Source organism: Corvus kubaryi, unplaced genomic scaffold, assembly GCF_017639235.1.
Source record: "Corvus kubaryi isolate FWS band 111438036 unplaced genomic scaffold, C.kubaryi_AGA036_p1.0 split1-65, whole genome shotgun sequence".
Taxonomy (NCBI): Eukaryota; Metazoa; Chordata; class Aves; order Passeriformes; family Corvidae; genus Corvus; species Corvus kubaryi.
The window spans coordinates 4,794,932-4,819,543 of NW_024582080.1; the positions used below are offsets into that span (position 1 = coordinate 4,794,932).

The following is a 24,612-nucleotide window of genomic DNA, read 5'->3' on the forward strand; positions in this document are numbered from 1 at the left end:
GCCTCTGAGAATATGTTGTACATTGAAACTTCAGCTTTATTTACTAGCCATCTATTTTTTTATTAAAATAATAATATGACATTAAGACAACAATATGAGTATAAAGAATGTGTATTTTGTGTTAAACAATGTCTTCTGGTCCACAGTAACAGAAAGAATATAAGACGGTTGCAGTGCAACAAATCAAACACAATAAACAAATCTATACTGCACTTCATCTTACAGGACCTGTATCGCCCACTCTCTTCGGATGATATGGATTCAGTAGGAGACTCAGTGTAAAAGAGAAAATGGAACAATGTTTATGGTTTGTGATTTGATGAAGGTTTAACATTTTTAAAGAAAATAGCTGCTAATTTACAGTAATAGTGAATCGCACAAAAGAGTTTTGCATATTTAATATTAACAACATGGGGCCAAATTAATTCTAGTGTGTGGGGGTATTTTTTGGCTTTATCACTGCATTTTAATGCAAGAATTTGTAATGAATGAGCCATTGAATATGTCCATCAAATCCAGAACAGCATTGTGCCTACTTAAAGGCACAAAGATTGGATAAGGTGAATATAACGCACAAATCCATAGTGGGCACAATTATGAATAGCACTATTTTTATCATCTAAGGTACTGATTATATGTTCTGTTTTTACCATATGTGTCTTCATTCATTTTGGTATGAACAGTTAATGAGTACTTTGCTTTTACCAACGAATAGGTAAAATGCAGAGAAGAAAAAACCTGCCATATTAAACTGCTTGCACCACGCTGTCTGATCCCAACACGCACACTTGGAACACACTAAGTTTAGTCTTTTTTATCTAAATGAAAAGAAAGTGAAGAATCCTGTGTGGTCACAGGACAAAAGTAAATTCTTTCAAAGCAGTGTTCAAATTCTCTTCACTGCGTTGCTACCTGATGACTGTAAACAGAAGGGTGTTCACAGGCATTATGAATGTTTTACCTGGCAAGAGCTGTTAATGCTGATCATCCATGTGTTGCAAGTAAATATGGACAGATTTATGACGGAGGAAATATGAGGGCCTGCTGGCTAGCAGCATCATCTGACACAGATATGATGACACCTTTTGGAAAAATATATTTTGCCTGAGAAAGTAATTGATTATTTTCACTTATGTTAAGAACAGGAACATCATTTTTTTATTTGCTATGAGAAGACATTTTGTGCATTTTAAAAAGAAAGCCTACAGAAATGGTGATACTGTAAATCATCCTCCCATTGACCTAATTTTTCTGTTTTCACAGTATCTAGAGGTACTCTTTTTGTACAGCATGAATATGCAAAACTCCTTTAGTGTTGAAGTAGGTCGCGCATTATAACTAGTTGCTTAACAAATATCTACTAATTTGTGTTTGTTTTCTGCTGCTTTATTGTGAGAATCTTAGTCTACTTAATTTACATAATAGCAATATTTCCCATTGTATGTTGTATTTAACCCCATAGTGTAGTGATCACACACTTTTGCAGTCTTATACTTTCCTTTCATTTTCTCAAATACTAATGATTTAAGAATTAGAAATCAGTGTGTTTCTGATTCTCAACAAAAATCTATAGAGATTATATTTTTGAGCTACTAGTGAGGATTTAATATATTTTGAAATCAGGAAAATTTACTGAATTGAAGAACAGGTTTAGCTGCCACATGCCAACTTGTAAATGTAGTGAAATAATTCCTTTAGACTGATTTGTCCATGATAAAATTCAGCAGATGGAAAATGTTGGCATGTGATGTTATGGCTTCACTGTATCAACATAATTTTCTTTACAGAGGATATTTGCAAAAAGAAATAAAAGGGCAGCAGAATACAAAACTTACCTTCTCTGTTTCCAATACTTGGTTCCAGTATCACCTGGAGAGAAAGTCATTGATCTGGCAGGTTTACTGAAGCAGTCAGGTCATTCCCTTTTGAAATGCATGTTTTGCCATTCCTGCTTCAGACTTCAATATAAAACTGTTCTCAGCCATAAGAACAGCCATAAGTCCATCCTTCACCCCATACCCTACTCCTAAGGCTGCCCTGTTCTACTGAAAAAGTTTGCAGCTGTGAAGTTACTTGCATTTTCAGCTGTTATGAGAGAATGTCTTTGCAAAATGTATTACTTGATCCTGAGAAATGCATATTATATAAAGGTGCATTGGGATCAGTTTCCAAAAATTCAGGCAACTCGACCAGATTGAACGAAATACTTACTGACGTTTTGAAAATTGTTTTTTCCTGTAAAGAAAATAAATTCCAGGAATTTTATTTTTCCTCCCTTCTCCTGTATAGGCTACTGCTGCTTTAGGCAGTTTATTAAGAATGTTTGCTCTGCACAGGGAGCACGGATTCCCAGCAAACCTGAATCCCATGGCTTTGCTTAGCTGTGGAAAAGAAAAATGGACCTTATATCAGTAATTGTTATCATAGTGAGTTCTCCATCAAGACTGTTTTAAAAAAGAATATGTTAGTCCATAACATTTAATCATTTCAACATATGACTTGTATTAAGGGGCTATTCAGGGGCAAGACGTATCATTAATATTTCATTTAAGGAATGAAAGTCCCTTAGAGATTGAAAAGGTACACTGTTTATAGACTTTAAGATCCTTTTTTGTGTGGAATGTAATTCCCATTATACATGAGCAGAAATGAAATGTTTCTTTTGAGCAAGACCAGAAGGTTTCAGTTTATGGGTGAAACTGAAATTGTGTTCCTTGATGCTGTAGTTCTGCTTGCAACAGCACAGGTTTTAGTTTGTTCCTAGATTTCATCAACTGCATTAAATAATGGAATAGCTTAAGCAACTTTATAGTGTTTGAACCTCTGATAGTTCTCTGTATGCTGCATTATTTGTGCCTACTCTAAGGTGATTATGATGTAGCTAAAGAGTCTTGTATAGATTGTGAAAGCTTTGCTTCCCTTTGAGCTTTATGAATACTTGTGATTATTTCCCTAATGCTTTCTGCAACTTTGTTTTGTTTTGGTTTTTTAAATCTCTTTTCTTCTTTTGTGCAACAAGCAGTTCACATGTGAAGCACAGAACGTGTATGTTCATATTTACATGCACGCACACACGTACATAGATTAAAGGCTTTGGAACCCATGCGCTGTTACGTCACATTTGTGACTTTAAACAAATAAGTGGGGAAAATGTTTTAACAGGAGGATGCTCATCTGGTGGGCTTCACTACAGCTCTGTTAAAGTTGGGAGAGCTGCACCAACCAGTACTTGCTGAGCAGCTACCCCAAGGAATTCTGTACAATTTTAAGAGATCACATCTACCAACAAGGGCTAAGTTCAAACTGATCAGAAGTTAGTGGCAAAGCCACTATTGACTCCAAGGTGGGAAGGATAGAACCTTACGCACAAATACACACACACAGACAAAACATTAATCCTAAACTCAAATCTGAAATTTGAAAGTTCGAAATGGTATTCTTTTGACACGTTCAGTCTTATGCCTCCTCTTGAACTCTACTGTTCCGCAGTGCATTAAGTCATGCAAAATTAGAAGTTCTTTTGTTGAAATCAGTAAAATCTTTAACATTCATTATGCAATGTGAAAATTGATTTCCAATTTGTAAAATAATTCAGCAACAGCATGTTATATTTAGTTATTTTGCTCTTCACAAATCATTTTCACAGGGCGCATTTGGCTGAAAGATGAACATTCTGGGGTATTAATATTGTGGCTATAAAGGTATATTATAAGAAAGGATATATACTGTTCATCAGCCTAGAAGAACAACTGGATTGAGATTGTGTGGAGTAAAAATTTAGATAAAAAATAGTGTTTTCTTCTGCAGTTTCATAATTCACACTACAGTGTGAACTATATGTGGTGCATATGTTACAAAAACTGCACTCTGAATGTAAAATGAATTCACAGTAATATAGAAAAAAACCTCTGATCAATTCAAGTTTACTGTTTCTGTCAAAAATGCAGAGAAATGAACAGACAGAAAATCTTTATGGTGCTAAATTACCTCATCACTTGATGAATGCATAGATTAATGTTGTCTGTGCTTTTTCTCGTATCCAATTGATGGTGTGCAACCAAATACAAGATTGGTTTTTATTTAATCTTCACTTTCAGTTCTATCTGCTAGTGACAAGAGCTTTTAACTATGAGTGATGAAAAGTAACTTTAGGAAGCACAGCCAGCAACACCTTTACATGCAGAGCAAAGCAAGCAAGTGGTTGTCACCCTCTTTGGAAATGAGTGTGCTTCCTCCAGGAAAGCCCTTCTATCCGGAAGGCAGGGTCTGCTGAGCAGAGCAGGGGCTACTCTGAGCTGTGCTTGCTGCCATGACAATTCTGGCCGGCTCAGTTTGCCTCTCTCCATCTGGCTGCTGCTCCCAGGCTGGCTGAGCGCCCCGAGTCCCCGCGGCAGGCAGTGGGTCTGTAGGTGACACCTGTGTTGTGTCCGCACACGCGAGCACAGGGCTGAACACACACGCAGTGCACCCGCGCACGTGCTCCTATGCGGTTTTGTGTCTGTGATTGCGCATGGTGGTGATACTCGAGTTTGCTTAAATTAACCCTCAGCAGTGAAGTATGAAGAAAGCTGTACTATATTCAGCGTGTACTTGTTGTCTGATGTTATATGAGATAATTAGATTGTGGTTTGCCCTGCAATACAGTGTTTTGGAATTTGGACTCTAGTGAAAGAGGAGCTAACAATGTTTGTGCTAAGGCCTCTTCATTTTCTTAGTTGCACTATGATATTGTAAATATTGGCACATTTACAACATAAGTTTAAGATTTTACAAAGTTATGCATACAATTATTTTTTTTAATGAAAAGTGCTTGGATATTTGCTTTTAAAATTATACCATTTTTGTATTAATGTGATGCAGGAAACCAAAAAGAAAGCTGTTGATTTATCAACAAAAAATGTAAAACTTGCAAAATAAACGCCGATGAATGTTTTATTTCTTATAATCAGCTGAAGAAAATCACCTTCATTTTTGTGCCATTGGTTCATCATACTGTATTGTACTTGTGTTTCATATTTGACCATGTCATCTTGGTTGCAATTTGTTATTTTGCTAGATTTAACATTAATGTAGATTATTGTAAGTGATGTAATAAATATATATTAAAAATGCACACTGTTCAGAGAATTTATTTTGGAAACATGATTACCAGGCTTTAACAAAATACTTGCATTTGGTATTGCTTGTTCATTTTGGATCAACATTGTACATCTAGCCTTAGTGTAAGCATATGGGATTCATGCATCCTAATGGGTTCCTTTAAACAGTAGATGCATTCAGTGTCTTTTTTTAGTAATAAACTCTGGGCTTTAGTGTGTAGATACAAAAAATCCTACAGGGAGGAATTTGGTCTGTAGTGGGTGTTGTGAAGACAGTAAATATAACTGCCTTGAATTGCTTATGGGTAACTTTGTGTGCACATGATGGGATAGATTTGAAGTATGAAGTGGGGAATTAGTAGAATATCCAAAGCAAGGTACCAGCTCCCTACCAACAGCTCAGCCCCAGCAGAACTTCTACTAAGACAAGTATTAGGAAAATATGCTTGTGAAAAGCTAATGGTAATGAAACATACCTGGTGTGTTTTAAAATAAGTACCTAATTTTCTGATACATCTTTCCACTCTTTAAAAATGCATGTCCATAGCCTAGTTTTATTTCTTGTTTGGCAGGGGTGGGGGAAGAGAGATGTTACAATTTCTGACATGTCATCTGCCAGCCTGATGCTTCAGCTGATATTCATACACTTTCCTGGAGGGAACTGTGAGCCTGATAAAAGTTCTAGTTTGGAAATGCTCTTGGTTGCTGGTAAATAGGTCTGCCTAAAAAAAGTGTACACACATAGAAAGGAAACAATACAATAGAAATTGGGAAGAGTGGAAACAAAATAATTGAGGTTTCTGTTTGTACCAAGAAACAGTTAAAAATACCAGGAGAGCTTTTAAAATGCAACTAAATAAAGTGGTTCTTTTGCTGTGCCCTTAATTAGGTGGAAGAAATAAAAACCTCCTTTTGGTTGGTGGGTTTTCAATTTTTATTCTGTGGTTGAGTGGAAAAATTTACCTGCATATAACTTTAGAAGAGGTAAAAGGAAACCTTCACATTGCATCACTGAACATGTAGCTTTTTATGTTAACCACAATAAGGATACAGAAATTACAGTAATAGCTTCCAATACCATGAATCTGATACTTTTTTTTTTTAGTATCATCAATCTTTTCTGAATGATGCCAAGAGCTGAGTGAGCCTAGGGTTTGAATTATGGCTCAACTTTGGAAGCAGCTGTTAGGAACTAGTGGAGGTTACATTTAAATTTATTGTTGAATACCATGTAGGAAACTATGTTGGTCTTTCCAAATTGTCTTGTTACACAAATCAAATGAGTGTATAAGCATCCAATGCTGCAGCTTAGTAAGGGAATCTTAATAAAACAAAATGCTTCAAGCTTGAAAATTTAACTTCAGACTGTCAGCTCCATTTCCTTGCAAACTCTCCCATTTGTCCCTCTATCCCTCAAAGAAGAAAACCAACACAAGACCTGAAATATGCCAGATAATTGCTTGTGTCATTTGAACTTACCTCTTCTCCTCACTGTGTAAATTCTGAATTGCATAAATGAACAGCAACAAAAAAATCACTTGCCTCTGTAGGGCCTCTCTTAAGTGTCTAAAAAAACAGGGCAGGATGTAGAATTGTGAATAAGTTTGTAAGCAGGTTTGCATACATTTTTTACTGTTCCTTTCCAGATGAAGCAGTTTATAAATAAATTTGAATCTGATGTGCCTGTTTAGTGCAGTAGTCAAACTGGAAAAGAGAACAGTTGCATCATTTCTCTTTCTATAGATTGAACTCCATTAGGTTCCATTCTTCCAGCATGAAGATTGTGGATTTCATGTTTCTTCATTAAGTAATTTTTTTTGCCAACTCTCTACTGTTTACATGAAAGCTTTTTCCCCTGTTTCAGCTGTCTGGGCAAAAAAATGTAAAGTTAAACAAAAGACAAAACCGTCTTTGACTGGATATAGTTGGGAGAGGGAATTTCAGTGTAACCCTTTGCTTCTCTCTAAGTCAAATAATAAAAGAAATCAGTTTATCTTCTTAAAAGCTACATCAAAATGTATCACTTTACTGTTCTAACCAGCTGTCCTCTGTTTTTGTTCTCTGGTGATGTACTGTTTTGCTGTTCATTGACTCATTTCTTGCTTAACACTGTTACATATTACAGGAATTTTTTGATCCCTTCAAAGTCTTTCAAAGTTAATACCTGCATTGAGTGTTTTTATTTTACCATTGTTCATGATCATCTTCAGGCAAAGGGACTGAGTCTGTCAGGAAGTCATGACAGCTACCTTGCAAAGGTTTTTTTATAACCAGACTGAACCCTAGTGTGGGCTCCAAAAGGGGTGAACGTGGTGGCGTAACTGCTTAGTTTTGGTTTTAACATTATTTTTCCTTACTGAGTTGAGCTTCATCTTACACATATTACTGACATGCTTATATTTTTGTATTTATATATATATTTTTTTAATTCTGTATAGTTCTTTGGAAGAGGGACAATCCTAGGAGGCATAATTTAAAGACATTAGAAATTCCCTTTTCCTGAGCCTCCTTCCTGAGCTTACACTTTGTTTACTGATTTTATTCCTCACTTCATTAAGCCCGTTTTTAAAAGAGTAGAACTCTGCCTGAGATCCAAACTTAGTGTTACACCTGTGTGCTTTTCTGTTACTCACATTTCATCCAGATGCTTCCTTCGTGCTAGAAAAGTACAGAGGAATCTATTGTTGAGAGACTTTGTAGACTCCACATGCGCTAATAAATGTTTTGAGAGCTTTAGAAAATAGAATGCAGTGTTTGGGGTTTAAGATTCAGGAATCTGAATTGCACTAACAAACTTCGTAATCATACTTGTTTAAGTCTCATTTTGTAACTGCTGACGCTATAGTCCTGCTGTTTAGTGGGATTTTAAGATTAATTTAGGACAAAGGTAAGTATCAGGACAGAGACATTACAGTAATTTTTATTTTGCTGCTTTTTTTTTTCATGGATTTAGCACAGTTTCCACTGAGATACAAACTATTTACCAAACAGTTGCTAGATAAATCTCCCACTGAGACATGGCTGAAACTCTATAGCGCTAACGTTTCCATTCACATCAGTGAGGTGTGTGGTGTGCTGGCCATCTGTTTTATAAACCTGAATAGGATCTGAAATCCTTACACCAAAGACCTGATTTTTTTATGCCATCACTTTTATGAAAGTGTGCCATAAAACTGGCCATGTGCTGGCAACCTGTGCAACTGGACCCTTTTAAATCTGTGTATAAGTGATGACATTCCAAGCACCTCAGCATCTCTTAAAATTAAAACAGCTAATTGCATTAAAGTCTGTGTGTTGAAGAGATTATACTCTTGCTTGGGGTTTGTTTTTCCCCCCTCCCCATCTGCAAGATCCCTGATGGGGTCCACATCTGTGAGAGCAACAGCGTGCACGACAGACTGCCTCACGATTGGCAAGCCAACTGGAAGGAGCACTGAGACCCACAAGGATTGCTGGACCCACAGGGTTTTCAGCTTGTGAGAACAGCGAGTTAATTAAAGCCTAAATAAATGAAATGTCCTTCTAGCTGAAGTAAAGAGAAATAAATAAATGCCTGCGTGTTGTTGAAGAGGGCTGAATAAAGATGAAAATATTTGTGTCATGTTTATCCAGTAACATCTCTTTAATTGTGGAAGGAGGGCCACCAGCAGACTTGGTGAACGTATACAAATGTTCAGTTCCTGATTTATTTTCAATCTGTTGTTTTAATAGGAGGGGTTCCGCAAAGGTAATGAAAAGTATGTTTTTATATATTTTTCAATAATTATTTAAAGTTTAAGAAGTCTCAGTGTGTATTTTTAGCACGTCTTCCTAGCTACTGCTTCCTTGTCACTGGCAAGTTCAGCCTCTGCCTCCATGCCAGTGCTTGGCAGGCAGATGTCACCAAAGGAGCTGCGTGCTTTGTTTGCAGACCAGTGGTACAGTATATGCTACTAATGCATCATTTCAGTTCTTCTTCAGTTAACAAATATCATCTTAACTTTCCCGTCTTTATATGCTGTCAATAAGAAAAGAAATAGAGCCACTTAAAACATCAGTATGAGATCAATTTTTTCCTTTAAATTTTCTATGGGCCACTTTTTTTTCAGTCTATTAGACTAAACTTAGATTAAATACATATTTAAGGAGTTTGCCTAAGACATATTTAGGAGTCAATTTAATTTCAGTCATGTGTAGACCATTAAGATTATTTGTATTTAAATTGAAGCACTTGCTGAAGTGCTTTGTTGAAATGGGCCTTTGAAGATGTCTAATTTTGGAAGGACTGAGCAATTGCATTTCTCAGCTAAGCCTTGTTTTAAGGTCCTTGAAAAATTAAGTCCTCAAATAGAAATTTGAGTGTCTCTAGGCACCCATTCTGAGACCATGTGGCTGCTGAGTTAGGTCTTGATTTTCACATCTCCCATTCTCACAGATGAGAGCAATGACTGCAAGACTGTAAAGAAACCATCAGGGTTCTAAAGAAAGCTACCGTCCTGTGCAATCAGCAGCCTTGGCCTAACATCTACTTAAAAGTGTAATCTCACTATTTAAAGTGCAAAAAAAGAAAAAAATTCGCTGTTTAATAATCTGTTGAATATCTAGCACTAGCCTTTTTGTGTTTGTACTCCTTAAATGTTGTAATGATTCATTCCTGATCGTAGAAGTAACAAATATTAAACATATTTAAATTGTAGTTCCTTTCAGAAAAGACCATGGAGTGGGAAAATAAGTACGAAATTGGATGCCTGTTCTAGGAAAACAAACAAACACAGCAGAATGAGTAGAGAGAACATGTTTGCTGCTTATTTTACAAGCAGGACTGTAAAGGAAACAATTCTCTCATTACATGTGTATAAAAATAGGCTTTGAGACTGACTTCTCCAGACATGAGAACTCCTAGCATTTCCCTGTTACCTTGATCCACATCTGCTCATTTGTTCAAAAATGAACCAGAGGTAAGTTTTTACTGGGATATCACGCAGAGTTTAGCACAGGAATAGCACATATATAAACACGTCCTGAGCATGAAACAAGGGCAGCAATATCTTAGCAAACTGCATAAAATCCCTCAGTGCTGACTTCTTTTGTCAAGAGGCAAAAAAACAGTCCAAAAACTGATTAGTGCATTCTTCGGTTCTGGTCAAACCTCAGAAGAAATACTTGCCTGAATGAAAAGAGAGAGCTGGGGTTGATTAAAGAAAACAAGGGCAGAGAATCTCATGGCAGATGGGATGTGCAAACTCTCAGGATTATTTAGTGAAAAATAGGCCAAGTTCAGACTTTGTCTAAGTCATCTGACCTTAGTCTGTTGTGGGAGAAATTAAAAGTTATTCTGTTCAAATGAAACCAGCATACTGGCCAGCTTTTAAGTCTGCTGACTGCCTTTTCCCTGGCTCAGTACTCAGCAAATATCCGAACTGCTGCAACTTCAGTTACTCTTGATCACATCAGCTGTGTTCTGCAGTGTCACAAGAGAGATAATTCTAAAGTATCTGTGTTTAATTTGTAAAGTGGATTGACACCATGATTGTGGGCATCTAAAAACCTTGCAAACACTAATAAGGAAGTGATAGTGTTAGTTACACAAAGTAAAGCCTGCAATCTGTGTAAAAATTGGCTGAAGAAGATAATGAAACATAGCAGCACTTTCAGCATGTGAATGTTATGAACCCAGGAAAGTTTTAGTTTTGAAAATCCTTTGAATATTTTTCACTTAAGTTGCAATACAAGGACCTGAGGAAATGTTCAGTTTGGCTTTAAGTTTGAAGGGCCACCATTACATTTGTAGCTTCTTCTGATTTCCTCTGAAGATAGGCGAATCCTGAAGACGTGTTTGTGTAACCATTATGCACCAGAGGATAAAAGTTGCTGGTGAAATCCAGTCCATCTCAAATGTCTGTGTAGTTTCATCCATCCAGATGCATGATGAAGCAGTTTTCCTAAAGTGTGTACCTAAAGTCCATAGGTAACTGATAGGCATTGATAGGTGCTTTGGAAGGCTTCCCTGGTGAGATCCTGCCTCCTATACTTCTGGCATCCAAGGTGGGTGGCTACGAGTTTCCTTCTAGGGACCATAGAGACACCGTCCTCCCTCCATCAACTGTACAGACAAGCTCAGACAATGGCAGGACAAGTACTTGAACAGAGTACAACTACAGAGTCATTGCCTCAAGTGAGCTACCCCAACCAATTCCCTTTATGAAATAGCAACCATTATTCACCCTGACATTTTCTTTTGTCTGTACATTACCATAATGAACAAAACTGGGGAGGATGTCAACAGAGGGAGGTTTGTAAAAGTGAGGAATTCTGCCCATGACACAGCTACAGACATACGTTCCTCTAGTGCCTGCTGGGTTAATAGGGTCTCTGAGAACGCGGTCTCCTGCCTGCAGAGGGCGTACGGCTCCTCAGTTTTCCCTGCCAAAATGTGTGTGGAAAAGGGAGAAACTAATGGAGCATACATCGCAGTATATCCTTGCATGCACACTGCTGCAGTTGATGGATCAAGGATCTCTCCAGTAATGTGAGGTTACCAAAAGTGTAATTTCAGTGGAAAAATTTGGACTCTTCCCAAGCATCCATGTATCCCCCCACCGAAGTAAATTGATACTTTATATAGGGAACACTGAAGCCTCTCTGGGACATGTGTTCAGAAGGAATGTGCTGTGGGTACTTGTGCTTCTTAAAAATCATCTGTTTTCATTTGTGTCTCCATTTCCAGAGCTCCCAACACAGTGGCTCCTCTACCTCATTAGCATCCACCAAAGTTTGCAGCTCTATGGATGAAAATGATGGCCCTGCAGAAGGTAACATTTGGAGGCTGACATTTCAAAGCAGGCAGTGTAGTGATAACAGCAGCTGTGTAGAAAATGAGTCATTCTTCCTGCCAGAGAAAGTGGGAGCATTGCAGGCTGGATTATTTTCCATGAGGAAGCTCCTCAGCCTTAGAAAACCAGTTAGGTTCACTCGTGATCAAATTTGATCTGGACATCACTCTTCAGAGGAATATTTTTTTGCGGAATACTTGAGGTATTATTTCTGCAAGCAACGCAGTGCTGACTGGCTTATTTCAGTATTTTTGCTTCATCTGTCATGGTACTAAAGAACACACTGCAGTCCTGGGTCTTTAGGAAGTCTTACTCCATGCTAAGGCTGTGAGCAAGTTGGCTAAGGGACAGGGTCTGCTCGAACACTGCTGGCTCACACGCACATCTATGTACGTGTATGTGTATCTGTGCTCCTGTTGGAGAATAACTCTTCATGCTGTCTGTGAATTCAGACAAACCTCAACCTCCTTGTGTCCTAACATTCACTTTTAAAACTCACCTGGAGCAAAGGACAGAGAAATACACAGTTAAATGCACTGTCTTAAAGAGTGTAAACAAAAATCACATTTCTGAGAGGCTTTTTTTTTATATATAAAAATATTTATATACTAGTTTGTATCAGCTGCAGTTTACAGGCAGCTTTTAGAGGCATGTTAGGTATTTGTAACACTATTTCAAATACATTTAAAAAGAATGGTACAGGAATGAGCACTAAAACACATTAAACTACAAGCTTTTCTTATGCTTAGACACTGTGTAATGCAATTTTACCTAAACATCTGGTACCCAGGTTGCATGCAAGGTAATATTATTGAGAACATTTGTTTAAAAACTAAATATTTAATATTGGGGGATGGGGAGAACTAGCACTTAGCACATGAGGAGTTTTATGGATGTCTCAGTTTACAGGATGTAATAAAATAAGTGCTTGAGTGTTGGACTTCTTTGGTACATATATTTAATCATGCTGTGTCAAGGAGTTCCAGCCCTTTTTGGAGGCTGGTCTGCGCTTGTGCAGATCACAGAGGCCTTTTCGTAATTAAAAAAATACAATTTTGGTTTTGTCTTGGGGGCATATTGCAGTGGCAATGGTAAACTATATAACACTCAAATGGTGGTATGTTTGAGCCCCCAGAAGCCTTATTTTTCATTATTGTATCTGCATGAAACCTGTTGAGTATATACAATGTCAGCAGCATGGTTTCACTGTACAGTAAGTGAGATACTGACTGAATGGTTTCCAGGCTCCTAAACTGTGGACTTAAAATGCATGTTATGTGCAACATCTGTGTTTCCTTCACTAACAATAAAAATGTACTAATGATTCTTTCAGAAGTGTTGGAGGAAGGTTTCCAGGTTCCAGCATCGATAGCAGAGCGATATAAAGTTGGAAGGACTATAGGAGATGGAAATTTTGCTATTGTGAAGGAGTGTATAGAAAGGTGAGGAGGATAATATGCTTATTACTGTAAAAAAATTCATTAATGTCATGCTTTTTCCAGATCATATCTTTATTTGTAGAATACAAAAATGTAATAAGGTAATGTCTCAATGCCAGATGGAAAAACTAACGTCCTTGTCAAATGAAAAAAAGAGTGAGTTCAAGGGGCAATCTATGAATTTAATTCTTTTTGGGGTTTATATGGGTTTTTTTCTGCTGCACTCCACATGATTTTGCCAGCTCTTTGTGTTAAATCTTTCTTGTTGCATTGAAATAACATATTTTCTTGCAGTATGTTCTTGCAAGTCTCCTTTTATGTTGGACCAGTGGCACATTTCACGTGTAGGAGCACTCTCTAAAGATGTCAGGAAATTATGTATTTGTGGTGTAGTGGCAATGGTCAGTACAAAGAGCTAACTTTGGATCCATCTATTCTGCCATCTGACACTGAGGAGTAGTCTCTTCCGTGTTTATTTTTAATTAAATGGACATCTAACTCCTGCTTGCCTGCTTTGTGCCATTATATTTGCTCCTTCCAACTTTATGAGCCTCACTGCAGAAACCAAAATCTAACTTCTTAAGTGACCTTTACTGTTAAGAGGTGAAAACAGTCATTGATTTTAGACATCTGCTCCAGAATAGAGAAGTCACAAGTCACCTCAAATGTCAGTGTTGATGAAAATGTCCAGGCTGACTAGTTCATGTCTCTTGCTAGGTCAGGTCAGGTTTGAACTGCCTCTACCCAATCTTAAGAGTGTAAAAATTAGGGAACCAAACAGAAATGCTCTAAGCAGAACTCTGGTTGGCTTTTGGTGGTATTGTTAAAAATAGGACACTATGGAATATAAAAGACAGAAGGTATTTCACCTGTATGTGAAATGACTGTAAGATTGCTCATGTTAGATAGGAGCAGTTCAGACAAAGCAAAAATCTGCCAGAGCTGAAGATGTCCAAAAGAGAGAACAATAGAGATGTCAAGGTTTGAGAATGAAATTTCGTGAGTTAAGTTTTCTATCCCCTATTACCATATCCTGGAGAGGAGACTCTTACAGAAGTCTATAATCTCACCTTGGGGCTCGAAGAAAAAATTGCTCTTTAGCCTGTAAGAATATAATATAAACCCTGGAGAGTGACATTAAATCTCATGTCAGACAATGATAAATTAGCCTGGCTGGTTTTAAACTAGTCTCCTTGGAAAAATACAGGTCCACCTCTGCATCCAAAAGTGCAACTTGGAGATCAGGAAGACAGCTGTTGGGGGAAAGGGTAAGAGTGGATTTTGTATCGGCTGACAGTGTGCTTGTGGGACTTGGCCAAAACTCTAAAAGAAGCCTCTAGCACTCTGCCAGAGTGAGTTCATGGCGGAGCTAGTCATCCAGAGGGCGACTGCTGTTCAGATCAAACCTCATGGTCTGAACACTAAACTGTATGGAAACCTAAAGGAAGCAAAGCAAAACAGTGTGAAAGAAAAAAAGCACTGTAAAACCCTATGGAGGAGCGTGGCTGATTAAAAAGATGGGTAAAAACACATAGCTAAGAAAAGAGAAAAAGACAGCTAAAGTTGAAGTGAATGGTGACTGGGAAAAGCAGATTAGAAGCTAAAATAAAGAAAGGTTGTGGTTTTACTAAACTCATTCGGCTGAAAATGCCATTTGTGCTGAGAGACGATACAAATGTGCTAGTGTGCATGTTACAATTCTTTCCTGAGCTCAGAGAAAATACATGAACAAAATTAAATATAGGTCACATTACACATAAAAATAGTACTGATTACAATATCCTTGAGAGTTTGAATGAAAACTGTCTCCTGTCCTCCTGTCTATCCCACTGGCCCCAGAAGTATCCAGTAACATGGTGTGTCTAATGAGTATGTACTCAAATAGCGTGATTACCCAGGTATTCCCAGATATATGGTCTCTGAGCTATACCATTCCATAGATCCCATTTCTATCAGAGAGCTACTACTTCAGGAGATCTTGAAAATTAAAGTGGAATTACTTCTGTTAGTTTCCGCTTCTAAAGCAGTATACCCTTGCCATCACAATTGTGGAAGGATAAATTAAAGACTCAGAGGGTAAATTAAACCAGTACATGTGAAACTCCTTCAAAAATATTCTTTGCAAGTCTTTTTAAGCCTCTTTAACCACCTCGCTTCAAAGTTTGAGATGTCCATCATTTGCAGAGCCAAAATTAATGGGGTGATACTTGGGACAGAGGACTTTTCCATTTTCTTCTGAAGTACAATTCCTGTGTGCATTAGACTTCAAAGGAATAGCACCATGAGGTGTTAAACAAGTAGGCATGGGTCTTGTTACACAAATTCAGTGGTCACATGGATACTTCTTCTCCATAGCTGTAAGATCAGTCTGTGAGTGAGTACTGGTTAATACATGTCTGTGAGCACTTCAATACATTCACAGGCGTCTTCTTCTGACAATGAACAGTCCAAATAGAAGCCAGAAACCATCTCCAAAATTTTAATGTGAGGACTTCTAAATCCCATTTTAAGTGAATGCACAGACACACACACTTAAATACCTTTAATGCACACACAAATATAACAGAGATAGATTTTTGTCTACAGTGCAGAGTAAATCCCTGTGAACTTTGCAAAAGTGTAAAAGAGCCAGGGAATGTGGCACCAAGTCCTGTTATGAGCTAGAGATCTAACTCTGCCATAGTGCAGCGGGTCCAGACTTCTGTCCAGCCATAACATGTTGCCTACTTTTTGTGGTTCCTTTTTATTGTTTGGAGTGAGCATGATGCCTGTTTCACAGTGACTTTCTGACATGGCCATGCATATTTTTTGGCAGTGTGTAAGTTGTAGTGCTGCTGACAGCCTGTGGTTCTGCAGCTTTTTAGGGGAAAGGATTTACATTATCTTAGCTTTAATTTTCCTTTTACCAAAACAAAGAGTAGTCAGAGTTGTCATCTGCTTGTTACATATTTGCTCCATCATATGCACGATTTGTCCTGCGGTGTTTTTGTATGTGTTCAATTTTAACTTTCAGATACTTCCAAATTCTGACATTTCCTCACTAGCTCAGATTTCCCAGTGTCTTGGAGTACATGGAGTCTCCCATGGCCAACAAAAACCATCAATTTCCTTTCTCATGACAGAAAGGAAGCATTCCTAGGGCAACCAAGCAGCTTGGAGACTTCTATTGAAAGAGGCTATATTTTGTCTGAGTTTGAACCCCAGATATCTTAATTTCTAATATTTCTTGTTCAACCTCCTCCTTCTAGTCCCAAAAAATAGTGTCCAAATCTCTTCCTGTCCCCTCACTGAGCTTGGACTGTAGCCACTGAAGAGCAGCACTGAGAAGGGGTACCCCACATGGAGTGCAGCCAGTTTTGGGGGGCTGTAGCATTAAACCCCCGTGTGGGGGAGTACAGATAGGAGAAGTTTTTAATTTTTATTTGCACAACTCTTAAACAGATGTGCTGTACTTTTTCCCCAATTCATAAATCTTCTCATCTTGTGTGATTTCTTTTAAGTGATGTCCTAATAGACACAGTTTTAGCTCTTTGCCTGGGAACTCAAACAAAATGACTATTTTGATGTTTTCTTTTTACTGAATTCCCCATTTTCCCTTAAATTAAAAGTAAGTGGTACATCATTGCCAGAGAAGTTCTCCATGTTTTAATATGGCAATGAAAATGCCCAGTTCTTTTCCAGATACAGTGTTTTCAGTGTATTACTCACATTGCATGTCCTGTTTGACAGACTGAGCACATTTTTAGACACATTAATGTCTCTGTTGAACATACTCTATATCAATTTAATGTATTGGTTTAACTACTGTGTTTTGTGAAATGAAGAATGAAAAAATGGCCCTGTATTCTTGAAAGGTTACTTTTTTTCTTAATTTTTAACCAAGCATGCCTAAGGGCAATGTAATAGATATTTGTAACCTGTTTAGGTTCTTATTACAAAAGGAAAATATTTCAGTAGGATCTTTTTCTTAAATTACCTGTTTTCCATTTAACCTTATGGTGAAACTGCATCTTGTAAACAGAGCTTCTTGTTTTCATCCTTACAGCCATCTTTTGGGTTTGTAACTTAATTAAAAAATGGAAGTTGATACTGTTAACTTGTCTACAACTAATTTTTCTATGTTAGCAATCTAGATAATAAATATCAATGTGTATGTGGTAGTGATAAATATTATAAGGTTTCAAAACAACGCAGTAGTTAAAAAGAAATGTGTTCTCATCCTGAACTAATTCCTCTGTAATTCCTTACTGTCTCCAGAACCTTTTACATTCTGCCTAACAGCCAACATATTTAACTCTGCTGAATATCCTATACTTACTAAATACATAAAACACTATTCCAAGGACTGACCTTTTTATCGTAGCAGTTGCGACTGCAGATATGCAAACAAATGACTTTTCACTTTAAGTAAAAAGTAAGTATTTTCCATGGGTTGTATTTTTTGTGTAATAGAAAACAAAACTTTTTTGTTTTGAAAATATGTGAACCTGTGAACACTGTATGGTATTTTTACATAAAAATGAAAAAGTAATAACAATTCTCATTATAAAATGAAAGAAAAAATTAAGCAATTTCTTGTTTTGAAAACAATGAAATGTTTTCAAAAAAAAAAGTTTTATGTCTTTTTCTCAGGCATGTGTATTTAATAACTTTGGCTCAAATTCACAATACCAGTCAAATCTAAGCTTTGTTTCTTGGAAAAAACAAATATTTGACTAGAACTCTTCACTACACTTACTGTACTCAAATGAAAAATATAAACACAGCTGGGTAAAATATTCAATGTGATTGAACATACACTTTTTTTTCTCTTTCCTCAGATCAACTGGTAGAGAATATGCTCTGAAAATAATCAAGAAAAGTAAATGTAGAGGAAAAGTAAGTACAAAAAACATATGACACCAAAGATGTTTTTTTCCAACAAATGTTTTGTGAGGGATCATTTTGGGAAACTGTTGGTATTTGTGTCCTTCCTGACAAGTGTTAGAATCTCTTTGGTTGAAGTCTTTTCCTGCCCTCTGGAGACTCGTGGAGTTTCAGGAGAAAAAGCTGTCATGTTCATTTCTAGATGTGTATGTTGATTCTCCAGTTGGTTGTGTGTGACTCCTTGCTCTTTATCCATGTAGTTATAGCCTCTAATTTTCATAATTCCAGGTGTTATAGAAAGCAGAAAAATAATACAAATAATTATAACAACGCTGGTCACTGTGTGTAAGGCTTAGGTTAATTAAATTGATGTCAATTTTACACCAATTGACTGTTAGCTTTTGAAAACTGTAACTAATGGTTCGAGAAGATACTATCATGTTGTTAAAGCTAAAGATTCTGCATCAGATAAAATTTTAAAAACTTCTGTATTTTATTTTTCTCTGCATGAGACACACGTCTTTTCCTCCATTTCTTTTTCTGTGTTCCGCTCTCTTCTTTCAGTTGCCACATTGATGTTGTTTCTAGATATGTTCCTTCTGTATTGCTGGAGGCAACATCTGTTAGTTTTTTGAAAAACCCCAGAGAATCCATGCAGGTCCCAATTCTCTCTGCTTTTTCCACTGTGAATTTTTTTCCCACTAACCCACATTCATTGAAGATTTTTCTGTGTGTCAGGAACACATGATCCAGAATGAGGTATCTATTTTAAGACGAGTCAAGCATCCCAATATTGTACTTCTGATCGAGGAGATGGACATGCCAACTGAGTTGTACCTTGTCATGGAACTTGTAAAGGTGAGTATTTTGGAGACAAGCTGCTTACTGTATCAACCATGTTGAAAAATTCCATTCCTACTTAGGCTTACTAAAAATCATGGGGTCACAGAACAGTGTAGAATGGAAGGGGTCTCTGAAAGTAGTCTAGCATCATACTGAAAGATGTGTAACCCACTGTCGGAATTTTTTTTTTATTAGCTTTCAAATATTTCAAATATTTGTCTGACTTCCTGTAAGCCATGCTTAGAAGTGTCCTGTGGACAGTACTTTGGATATCACCAGTTTTGTTTCCTTCCTCAAAGGAATACTCATTAAAAAGCCATAATCTGCCTTGAGGTGAATTGAAAATATACCCAGTCCAAACAGCCATAAATACCAGCCTTCAAAATGCAAAAAGTTCATTAGGTCATTAGTTTTTATTAATTTATGTTAAATCTAAACAATATTACATGTGTTTTTTCTCTATTGATTTATATTAACACAGTTTAAAACTTGCCTTCTTGATAGCAAACTAAATTTAAGCTGAAGGGGAAAGTGAAAAAGAAAAGCCTGCTATTTAAAGCACGATTCTATTCTAAAAAGTAAATTAACAAAAAAGCAAATGCAGTAATTTCTATTTTGGACCCTGTTTATTTCTTCACAGTGACTTCCAGATCTTGTGCATTTAGCTCACTCTCTGGTGGAATTGTATGTTCAAACTGGATTATGAAGCTCAGACCAGCTTATCTCTTGCCCCCATACTGTCAACAGTGCAGTGCAACAAATATGAGTTTGGTTCTGCTACTAATACACAAGTATGCCACTGTGCAGAGAAGATGGTAAAAATGGATTTGAGTAAATTGTGCAAATTATAACAGAAAACCGCTGAAGGCGTCTTGTCCTCCATAGGTACTTTACCAGGATACACCTGTTTTTCACATCAGCTGGTAGGATTTGTGATTCTCCTTCCTTCCTTAACTGTTCTGGGGAAGGATATCTTTCCAGAAGCCACCTCCTTTTCTGTATCCTGATTGGCACATTCCCTGGGGGCAGCCATCATACCTTTGCCTGGGAAATACAGAGTTTCAAGTGTTTAAGGATAAATGTGTCAATGAACTTGTGCAGCAGCAGTATTTGTGTGGAGGCCTGCTGTGTGTACACGCTCAACACTTCTGAGCAAATCAGGCACTCTGAACCCTGGCACCCAGATCACTTCCTCTCAAATTAAGAGTGTGGTCCTCTTCAGTGGGCATCCTCTGTATCCATGGCTAGAAACAGGCACCACCTGAGGTCGTGAGAGAAGGCAACTCTTGGCAAACAGGATTGTTAATCTGCTTTGCTCTGGTTGTAGTGGAGGTTAGAGGGTGCTCTTAATGTAGGCACCTCATGGAGATGTTAAATAGGGCAATCCCAGGTCCAAGTGTTTCTTAAATACCTTCTCAATCTCTGGTCTGGAATACAAGAGCAAGTTGAATGAGACGGGTTTTTGGTTTTTTCCATTATCCCCCATGCTCTGTGGCAGCACTGGTGAGACAAGCCATGTTCCCAGTCCAAAGCTGGAAGGCTGTGTGTGGCTCATGGATGGATGCCCACAGATTTTCCCTGTCCTCATGGCAGTCTGGGAAAGTCTTGTTATCTATGAGAAGCTCAGGCTATGCCCCACAGCTTAGGAGATGGCAACATTGTCCTCTTAGGTTTGCACCCGACAGATATCCTATTTGACTTGAGTAGTGCTGTGGAGCTTATGGTCCCACTAACCCCACTGTCCACCACCTCCAAGCTCTGAGGAAGCACACTGGGAGATGCTGGTGACAAGGAGCTGACATTTTTTTCTCTGATGAAAAAGTTAAATCCTAAGACAAAAGAATAATACTTTCAGAAGTATTTCAGAAAGAAAGACAATTTTTCATGCCATGAATCTCTTTGTATAACCAGTCCCAGAATAATTTCCCCATTCCCTTCACAATCACAGTCCTCTCTCTCTCTCAGGCATGCAATGTGAAATAGCACAGCTTGAGATCAGATACCATTAGCCATCTAACACTATTTTAATCATAATTTCTGCTCTATTCTAAGTGAGCACACTATGAAATCCATGCTACTGTCGGTTTTCCTCAGTGTCTGCAAGAGCTTGTTCAAAGGTACATCAATCCCTTTGCGCAGCGCTGTAATCACATGTAGCCACAGCTTCATCCTGCATTGACAAATCCTTCCTCGTGGCCCCATGAGGTGTGCTAAGAACTAAAAGCTGTGCCTTGTCTAACCTGCCAAGACGTAAGCACATAGCTGGTTTCATGGGTGCAACCTGCTGTGCTATTCATGGTTGAAAAATGTGTACACTGTAGTGTCCAATGGATTTTTAATTGAAGTCCTACTCAGCTAAATGAGAGAGGAGGGGACTGAAAACTCTTAGAAAATAACTAGCCTAAAAGATGGATATAAAAAATCACATGCGTTTTATTCACTTTCTGGAGAAATCTGTTTTCTTGTGCTCTTTCTTCTTTACTCTTCAGGATTGCTGCACATGTTCTTTTAGCTATGTTATGGAAGGGCTTTATAGGAATCTCTGTACTTCTTATATCCTAGAGAACACTGTTTCAATAGTCTTTACTTTTATGTGGAATAATAGAAGAAATTTAAAAGAAATATTCTGATCCTGGGAAGTCAACTTTGTTTCTTTGAAGCAAACATCTATTCCTTAATATATAATTGGAAGAAAAGCCTTGTTGCACTCTATGGCACTAGGGAAGGCATTTCTGGAAAGACATTGAGTGTTAATTCACCAATTGCTGACTGTTACCATTTCATAATGTGCACTGTAAGACTTGATTAATCATCTGTTATTGACTGACTTTTGAAGACTTAAATCAAACTTACAGACAGGAAAGAGAGGCAAGGAGAAAAGGCTTGATAGCGCAGGGCTGGGTTTCAGTTAGTACCACCCTGCATTAATTGGCAGTAACATCTTTGACATAAGTGACTGCTGCAAATCCCGCCCTCACCTCATGGCAGATAGGCCATTCATTGCTTTGTAAAGTGTAAGAAAAAGCACTTCATAAATACAAATATAAACACATTGCAAGTGGTGCTTGTAAAAGGAAGCAAAGACCTGGTTTCTGGCACATTGCCTTTTTACACAGCGAAACAAAATTGTTATTCAAACTTAACAGGGGTTTGGCCAATTTAAGAAACAAGATTTATTGCTGAGTTTCCTTTAATGCTCCAGGATATGATTTCACTTTTGCAGAAGAAAAAGAGAGATCATATCATTTACATAACAAGGTAATAAATAAATAATTGGTTACTGTAGTTCCAAGTACACTTCCTCATGTGCACAGATGATAAAAACTGCATTCAGATGTTTCTGGTCCTGTTTCACTCCAAAACAGGGGATTTAAGACTGAAATGTCATCCTGAACTCACCCCTGGTGCCTGAATAAATGATAGTGACCTGCTGTGTGAATCGGCTTAGCAGAACCTTGCAGGTTAAAGTGCTCTTTGGGGAGAGGAAAGTCTGAAAACAATTCTGCCTGATATAGCTGTCAGCTCTGTTAACTCTTTCCAGGATATCACGTCTCTTTTAACCGCAGAGAAACCTGCAGACTAAATACATGCTCTCTTTTCTTAGCAGGGTACCTGGTAAGGAACTTTACTGACTACAGTAGATGCTTAAATGGAGAAAATTAATCTGCTTGAGATTGGCTTGACTGTCTGTTAAATTGCTCTGCAGCCTCTATCTTTTTCTGAGTTTATGTTTCTCCTATGCATGAACATTTGTTCTCTTTCTTCTGACTTCAAGCCAAAATTTTTCCTTCTGTTTTTAAGGGTCAGCTTCTTTCATTCTTGCTCTTCATAGCTCAGATCATTTTCTTTGTTTGGAGGCAGATGCTTTGCTGATATTATTGACACTTGGTCTGAGCATCTGGAACATATTAGATAAGACCAAAGATCTGTCTAATCCACTGCCTCATGTTAAAAAGCAGCTGGTACAGGGGTTTCACAGGAAGGAGCTTAGGGAAGATAGATTAGTTATCTCACATACTTTGCCACATGCTGATACCTAATACTTAGGGATCAGATAATGCCATGAAGTACATGGTATTGTACTTTTGCCAAATATTTGGCCTCTTTCTCTCTAATCCTCTATCTGGTTTAGCTCGGCCTTTTGTTCTTCCTTTTCCTTGACACCATGTATCTTGATGTGTCTTGAACAGTCACCAGCCAGGGCAAGAAGTTTGATGTGGTCCAGATTTGACAATGGTTGGCTGTAAGCAATTTCCAAAGAGCTGGGACTTTGCATCTACAATGGGAATAAACCTGCCCTGGCATACTTCAGTGGCACCTCAATGATGCAAAAATGTTAATAATTTGGGGGTTTTTTATGACAAGTGAAGTCTGTTTTATCAGGTTTGAGTCTTTGGTGGTTGTCTTTTCCTACCCTTTTCTCTGTAGCCAAATTCCTGGAAAAGTTTTTTTTTTTTCTTTGCCCCCCCCTTCTCTCTCTGGAAAGCGGAAAAACTTTGCTCTGGAGTTGAGCCTTAAAAAACCCAGAAAATATCTTGAAGCTGTTGATAAAACTATGAGAGCTGGTAAAGCTGGGACTCCTCTGTTTCCTTCAGAAAATACCTACTTTTTCTTTTAAATACAGTCCTCTGTGATTTTTTTTTTCTTGATGTTTTGACTGCAGCAGGGAATTTTAGCATTGTTTTTACAGAGTTATCCTTTGTCTTCTCTTTTTTCTTGTTTTTATTTTTGTTTGTTTGGGGGGTTTTTTTCTTTTTTTTTTTTTTTTTTTGTTGTTGTTGTTCTTGCTGGATTGTGTTTTCTTTATAGTGCTGCTTTGATTTTGGCCAAAGGTTCAATACCTCTGAGTAGTATCTCTCAAAAGATCATTGGTTTTTCCTGCACTCTGTCAAGCTCCCTTCCTAATCTCATCTTTAAAATTCCTTTTCCATCTTTGTCCAAGTACTTCCAAATTCCAAGTTCCTTCTCCCCACTTGCCAACTCACCTCTGGAAATACAGTCATGGCTGCCTCAGACGCTGGTGAAGATCATTTCAACTTTGAGGATTTCTACTTAGTTTTTCTTCTTTTCCTCTTTCTGTCATTCTCTCTTGTTTTCTTGTTTTTCTTTCACTGACAGCAGCTTTTAGTTGAATTAGGCTGCATGATGAGCTGGAAGTGGCACAAGCTGCCACCTGTGTCACCCAGTATGATTGTCTGACATACATGCCCTAAAGTTCTTCAGTATTAACTGCAAGAGGCATCACATTACCAAAAACTTCACATCTTGTGTAGAGAAAGTGGTTTCTAAAGTCCATGTTTTCAAAGTTTTGTGAGATGGAATCAGACTTTTAAAATACGATAGCCATGATGACAGGTAGCTAGTTTGAGTTTTACTCAGAGTTCCTTCATCTTTCTGGGGTTCAATCAGGCATTGGGCAAAGAATTTATGTCAGTCTGTTTGTGATTATAATAAAGAGTGCCAAGGGTTGGTAAATGTCATCATGACAGGCAAGTATGGAGTCTTGCCAGAAATTTGTAGCAGGCTCTGAACACAGAGGCTGGCAAGTGTTGG

General features: G+C 37.7%; 1 protein-coding gene across 5 annotated transcripts in view; it reads left to right on the forward strand.

Annotated features, from left to right (window-relative positions):
* Nucleotides 1–24,612, forward strand: part of DCLK1 (doublecortin like kinase 1) — a 238,109-nt gene that overhangs the window by 178,103 nt on the left and 35,394 nt on the right. For 4 of the 5 annotated variants that reach the window (XM_042014366.1, XM_042014363.1, XM_042014365.1 and 1 more), the window contains 4 exons: nt 11,806–11,890; nt 13,245–13,353; nt 18,171–18,228; nt 18,955–19,074. In XM_042014366.1, the coding sequence (XP_041870300.1) occupies nt 11,806–11,890; nt 13,245–13,353; nt 18,171–18,228; nt 18,955–19,074 (372 nt within the window). Of the gene's footprint in view, nt 1–225; nt 5,114–11,805; nt 11,891–13,244; nt 13,354–18,170; nt 18,229–18,954; nt 19,075–24,612 lie in introns of those variants that run through there. The other variant, XM_042014368.1, reaches the window with a different exon arrangement.